A 7,019-nucleotide genomic window follows, 5' to 3' on the forward strand; every position below is an offset into this window, starting at 1 on the left:
AACTTGCTCTGTTATGCTTCAGCAATCTGTTAAGCAGATTAGTTAGGTAAGCGGGAAGATAAGAATATGTTGTAGAGTTTGTTATATTGTTAGCTATAAATGATGCAACTAATTGCATAGAAACCATTCTTGTTCTCCTTAATGAAAGATTGATTGAGTTTCTCTTCTTGTCCTCTGTACTTTCTCTTTTTCCATTTTTCATCACAACATTAGTATTAGAGTGGCAGATTCATGGCCATGGCCATGGCTGGGGTGGAGACGCATTCTCCAAAGAGGAGAAAGAAGATAACTTCCATGGTGGAAGAAGTAGAGCATAGGCAAGAGATAAGGATGCAGGAATTGGTGGCAGGACAAGAAGCAAGATTCCAGAGTATGATAGATGAGATTAAGTCACTGATTGCTGGATTAAGTCGACAAAATGTGGAGATAGTAGAATAGAGGGCTCATCAAGAACTAGTGCGGATTGAAAAGAATGTGGGTAGAATTAATCCATGGGGTAGTAATGCCAAATTGGAGTTTCCCCATTTCAGTGGAGAGGAATTAGAAGGCTGGTTGTTGAAGGCAGAGTATTTCTTTGAAGTTGGGAGAATTGAGTATGAGAATCGTGTAAAAGTTGCAGTTTTACATTTAGAGAACTGTGCAATTCAATGGCACCAGGGATTCATAAAGACTAAAGGAGCAGAAGCTTATACGAATTGGGATGAGTAAGTTGATGCATTAGAGATTAGCTTTGGGAATTATGATGAAGAGGATAAGCAGATTCAAGAAGCAGATGGAGAATGTATTGATGGTAAAGAGAATCCAAAGAAGTTTAAGACGGTTCTATAAGAAGATCAATAACGAATAAAAGAGTTTAATCAACAGATTAATGCAAGATTTAAACAAAGATTTGATAACACAATTCAAGAAAATGTTTCTGCTATTGATGAAGAGCTTCAACAAGTGTACTGCCAGTCCTTGGAACGTTTCAAATGGAAAGAAAGTAGTGCAGAAGTTGTAGAGCTGTCATGGTCCAATGAAAAGAGATTAAAACTTCATGAATGCACTAAAATCTTGGATAGGTGCAAGATCATGGAAAATGAAGTTTTTGAAGAAGGCGATGATATTACAAATGCACTTGGTCTTGTTATTGACAAAAATCTTTCAAGAATGCAATTCTTGACGCTTTTAAGGATGAAGGATTGGGTGTTATAATTGAAGAACAGATCTTCCCACGTGAATTGGCTTCCCAGTTCATTTTCCCTGGTGCATACACATGGTTCTTTTTTAGCTTGGAATTGGAAAATTATTATTTGGGAAGGATTCAGTATAAAATGAAGAAACAAAAGGACAAGTGGGTGGGTGTAACTGGTAAGGGACAAGAACATTTGAGAGTAATTCGATGTAAAATGAAAATTACATGAGATTGTTGTTAGTTTTCTAGTGGGAGCTTGCTTTTGTTGTCATTCCGGTTGGTGTTAGGTGCTTGTGCTTTTGTTGGTGTTCAAGCTATTTTTGGATAAGTGGATTGTTAGAAGAAAAAAAATAATGCAGCTACACAGTGGTTAATTCATTGGAAAGCAGATTGAACTTGGGTCTTTGCTGATAAAATTCAAGCTAGATTTCCAGACTTTGCTACTTGAGGACAAGGAGTCTTTCGAGGGAGGGGTATTGTTGTAATACAATATGTCGTGTTATGATTCTCTTGCAACGATACATTCTAAAAGTTTTTATGCTAGCTCAGATAGCCGTTAGGAAGCTATTATGATTGTCGAATTTGCTTTGTTATGCTTTAGCAATCTGTTAAGCAGATTAGTTAGGTGAGCGGGAAGATAAGAATCTGTTGTAGAGTTGTTAGATTGTTAGCCATAAATGATGTAACTAATTGCATAGAAACTATTCTTGATTCTTCTTAATGTGAAAGATTGATTGAGTTTCTCTCCTTTTCCTCTGTATTTTCTCTTTTTCCATTTTTCATCACAACATGGAGGGGGTAGGGCTCACCGGTATTTCACTTGCGCCTTGTGGATTAGACATTTGTACCCAGCGAGATACCACCCTCAACTAGGTTCGCATCCTTTTAACCTTCATGAACAAGCTCGACATTTGATGATTCGAGGCTTACATAGATATCTGCAGTATCAAACATACAACAGAAACATCAAAACACAACAAAGAGAAAGAGCAATCCCTAAGAATCCCTCAACATAAGGAGCTAGCCAGTTAACCAACAAGACTGAAAATATTTACATTCCAACTCAGTTGTGGGGAGGGAAATCCATAAGCCAGGTAGGAAAGAGGGGCCTCCCTCCTTTCGAAGGGCCAGAGGAGGTCGACTGAGCGACGGTAAAGGAGCGTTTGTAACCCCAGATTCAGAAAACGAAAAGAAAGAGAGCTTCTCTCTCTAAAAGTCTAGAGAGAGACCCCAAAATAATGAATATCTAGAGCAATTGATCTATATTCCACAGTTCCTTATGTCCAGCATTTTTATTTATTTCATAGACCATATGGCTCAATAAAAGATTAGAAAAATGCCTTTTCAATTTAGATAGATCCAACTAACCATCTCCTTAGTTTTGTCTTTTCAAGAAACTTTTAGCCAGATGAAGAATTAAGGATCCCAAAATTTCATTTGTGAATCTGACTCTCAGCTTCTCATTCAAGCTATCAAAGGCCACCGTAGGGACCTTTCTTATTTTAGGTATGTTATTTGAGATTGCATTTCTCATTTGGAAGAGATGTGTTCATGCTTGGTTTTCTCTCGTAGATCAATGAACTTTGTCACCCATTGTCTAGCAACGACAGTTTGTTCTCATTTTAGTTTTCAAGAGCAGGGCCCTGTCCCTCCTAACTTCTTCATGATGTTCTAGTTTCTGACTTTTATTTAGATTTACCTTGGTGGTGAGCCTGATTATGTGGGCTTTGATCTAAGAATTCAGGCTTAACAGGCTTCTCCATATAAAGGGAACCATCATTTTTGGTTGTGGCTGTTTACGAAACATGTTCTGTTAGTACATTGACTACATTACTACCCATTTGAAATAAATCCAGCAATGAAATTTAATTCAATTGATTTCATTGCATCACTATAACATTCTGAATAATGAACTTTCTAACCACTGCTTAAGGAAGTGGTTGAAAGGGATAAAAATGTTTTATCTCAAAATTCACCTTAATAATATTCACAGGAGAAATGAAGCTAAGCATCCAATGAAAATCACTGAATTACAGTATTTATCCGACTGCTTGATGAGGGTGAGCTTTGTTCACTTAACCATGGATCTTGCGCAGAAACAGGTGAATTGTCCTTCGCCATTTCCATTGACTTCACACTACTGGTCTCTGTAAACAAACCTCTGCTATTTTCCACGTGAGTATTCTTATCAGTGAAGCTGAGGGGCTTCTCACTGATATTAGATGAAGAAGAGCAGGATGTTTCATTCGATGAAAATGTGCAATTTATTTCTATTGAAGGCCATCTACTTAGCCTTATTTGCTCCAGTTCAGCTACAACTTCCATCATTGAAGGTCTCATGTCTCTATCAAATGCGAGGCATATAAATGCTAGTTCTGCCACTTGGTGCACAGAAGAAAGGGTCCAAGCATCACTGTGGATATCAAGAAATGGATCTATAATCTCATCTAACCTCCCTTTTCCAATCCTGTCAATGGCAAGAGCAGCCAAATTCACTTCATTCTGGGGCCTGGAAAAGTCCACCACTTTCAGTGCTGTAATGATCTCGACAAGAACTACCCCAAAGCTATAAACATCACTTCTATCTGAAAGATGGAAGTTCTGATGGTATTGAGGATCAAGATACCCTGGAGTTCCCTGTGGGGCTGTTGAGATATGGGATGTTTCAGTAATGCCAAGTCTAGAAAGACCAAAATCTGCAACTTTGGACCTGAAGTTGTAATCTAAAAGTATGTTGCTTGACTTGATATCTCTGTGGTATATTGGGGGGTGGATAGCAGAATGGAGATGAGCTATAGCCTGAGCAGTTTCAGAAGCAATAGTGAGGCGAACCAGCCAGGCAAGTCCATCGCCTTTCTCTCTTTGTAAATGCTGGCACAATGTTCCATTGGGCATGAATTCATAGACAAGAATTTGTTCACCATTTTCTATAGAGCAACCTAAGAGGCGAACTAAATTCGGGTGATTCACAGATGAAATGAGCTTGATTTCATTCATGACTCGATCAATGCTGTCACCATCTCTGTGCTTGATCCTTTTAATGGCAACCCCTAAACCATTGTGGAGTTTACCAGCATAAACTGTTCCATATGCCCCAGTGCCAAGCCTTTGTGTCTCTGAAAAACTATTTGTGGCTTTCTCGATTTCCCTGTAGGGATAGATGGGAATGTTGATGCCTGTAGCTTCAGCTAGGTGGAGTTTTGTGAAGCCTTTGGCTTTTGCAGTTGACCTTCTTCGAATGAAACAGCATAGCAGACCCAGAGTGACCATGAAAGCTACTACAGCAGCAATTCCTGAGAAAATATAAAGTTGAGATTAAATTCATCTACTTTCAGAATTTACTATTAGACAATTGGCACAATTAATAGCATAGAATGTTATTTTTTTCAATTTTATGTATGTTTGGGGATATATAGGAAGAAATACCTCCAATTAAAACTGCAATTCTAGCAGCTCCTCCGCATTGGCCTGACAAATAATTTGCTAGATGGCAAGAGGCTGTTCACATACAAAACACAGTAAATACATGAGAGACTAGTTTTAGCAAAGTCATATAAACAGATAGTATTCTGACAAACTAATATTAGTTTTCAGGAGCATCTCTATTTTAAGAAATTCAAGGCTTATGGCTAGAGTTCTATTTGAGTTTACAATTCCATTTTGCATAAGTGAATTTCCTTATCAAATTCAAGGGTACAAAATATTCACTGTTTGCCATAAATTATTAGGTAAAATTAATATATATATATATATATATATACAACAAATTTACTACGATTATTAATTATTGTGGAATCCATACAATCGACTACTATAACAAAATTATATATATATATATATATATATATATATATATATATATATATATATATATATATATATTCCTCTGCTTATCTAATCTGTAAACATGAATACTCGTGCAATTTCAGGCAGTTGGATCAGTAGATTTTGGTAAAAAATTAAAAAAAAAAAAAAATCAGTGGATTCCTCTATACAATTTTTTATATATATATTTTAAAATAGCTCTAGGGGTCTCTAGGAAACGTGCTGGACTAGTGTACCTAATACTCTGCATTTTTTTATTGTTTATCATCCCATTTTTAAAATTAGGAAAAAAATAATAATAATAATAATAACAAAGTCCTTCATTCATGATGAATTAGAATTTGGTCCATTTGCTAATCAATTATTTAGCTTGACTTCTCTTTCTCGGCCCATTGACTGCATTTTTTTTTTATCAATAAATAATATGCAATATCCGTGATAAGGCTTAATATCTTTGATAAAATCATGATAATTTTATCAAAATTTTTTATGCCATACCGTCTCATTTATTAGCTTTCACTATGGTCACTAACCCTTTCATTCTGCATGCACTAGAGCAATCAATAAAAAATTAATAAATTATAAATTTAAATAAATTATATAATAATTTTAAATAAAATTATTATAATTTTATATAATGTGACGTATGTAAATTGATTAGTATATGTCACTGAAAGAAAAAGGAAAATTGTGATAATTTTACATACTATTTTAAGATAATTGTGTTAGTGCTCAATTAGCATAACAATTAAATAATTGCATAGAATTACCGTTGCTATTTTTAGTTCTTTAAAATTCATTCGCCCAACAACTGACCAAGAAAAAATCACTTGAAGAAATTATTTTAATTTCTCTCTTATATCTCTTCAAAAATATTTGGATAATATAATTGGAAAGGTTTCTATTATATTTTATGCAATATGAATTATTCATTGATACAAATATAATCATGTAAAAAATTCATATTAATTAATGGTTTAAATTGCATAATTGTGTTTGCGGCAATTGTTTTTAACACTCTAATTATAAAACAGAACTAACCTTTCCGGCAGCCGGCACCAGCTGGATATCCATCACCGAGAAAACCATCTTTGCACACACACCGATATCCCGGTCCAGCAGGAGTTTTAACAACTCTACTACAATTGGCATGGTTAGAACAATTACACTTATCCCCCTGAAGCCACCATCGCAGGTCCATCACCTGAACCTCCAACGACGACACACCGGAAGTGGAAGAGAGGTTGGCTGATATCGATGACAAAAAAGACCGGCACTGGCTAAGCTGACTACTCTTAGGGAAGAAACCATCGTCAGTTAAATTGAAAAGGCAACTTAAGTGGCCGCTATTTGAACAATTAAGAGACATAGTGAGATTAGTCACCACACTTATGCCAGGTATCCTGCATGTCTGGACGCTGCGGCTGCAGCTATGCAATAGAATTGCGTTAGTTGATGAGGGTGCAAAGTTGCTGGCAAATAGTCTTTGGAAGGCCTGGATGGAACGGTTGCATCGGGGTTGAACATTGATTCTTATTTTATCCTGGGTTACATATTGGACAGGAAACTCATTATTGACAAGGATTTTTCCATTTCTGCTGCAATTTAATTGAATTTTGCAACCAGAGGAGAATCCAAAAGGGTAAGGAAGATGGTTGGAACCGCATGTACTGTTGCAAGAGAGGGAAGCAAAAGCTTTGATTATTGAAAAAATGAAGATTGAAAAGAAGACAAGACCATCTTCTTTTAATAAGATCATTTTTTTTTTCAGGAGTTGGCCTCGAAGTGAACTCAACAGGGATTTAATCAAATATAAGGAAAATCTTGGATGGGTTTGCGTAGTTAAAGGGGAAGAGACTTCAACGGTAACACAAAATATGATTCTGCGTTCACAATAAAGATGGACTTGAAGATTGAAATTCTTGCTTGGAGGACTGAAATTTTCTCTGAAAGAATTAATCAAGTGATGAACATGAAAAGATGAGGTAATGGGAAGAAGTGGACCTGCGAAAGTTATTTA

At 36.0% G+C, this 7,019-nt stretch overlaps 1 protein-coding gene and 1 long non-coding RNA gene across 2 annotated transcripts; both read right to left on the reverse strand.

Moving 5' to 3' along the window:
• Positions 1-2,065: 2,065 nt before the first annotated feature.
• LOC131171287 (uncharacterized) lies at positions 2,066-2,434 on the reverse strand. Its single transcript, XR_009141918.1, has 2 exons — positions 2,230-2,434; positions 2,066-2,112 (listed from the first exon to the last, which is right to left on the reverse strand). It is a non-coding gene; the product is annotated as an uncharacterized LOC131171287 (long non-coding RNA).
• Positions 2,435-3,033: 599 nt separating this feature from the next.
• Positions 3,034-7,019, reverse strand: LOC110648227 (wall-associated receptor kinase-like 14). The gene is made up of 3 exons (XM_021802391.2): positions 6,041-7,019; positions 4,601-4,672; positions 3,034-4,467 (listed from the first exon to the last, which is right to left on the reverse strand). The coding sequence occupies exons 1-3, from the start codon at positions 6,756-6,758 to the stop codon at positions 3,197-3,199; spliced, it is 2,061 nt and encodes a 686-aa protein (XP_021658083.2). The 5' UTR covers positions 6,759-7,019; the 3' UTR covers positions 3,034-3,196.

This window comes from Hevea brasiliensis, chromosome 12 (assembly GCF_030052815.1).
Source record: "Hevea brasiliensis isolate MT/VB/25A 57/8 chromosome 12, ASM3005281v1, whole genome shotgun sequence".
Lineage (NCBI taxonomy): Eukaryota > Viridiplantae > Streptophyta > Magnoliopsida > Malpighiales > Euphorbiaceae > Hevea > Hevea brasiliensis.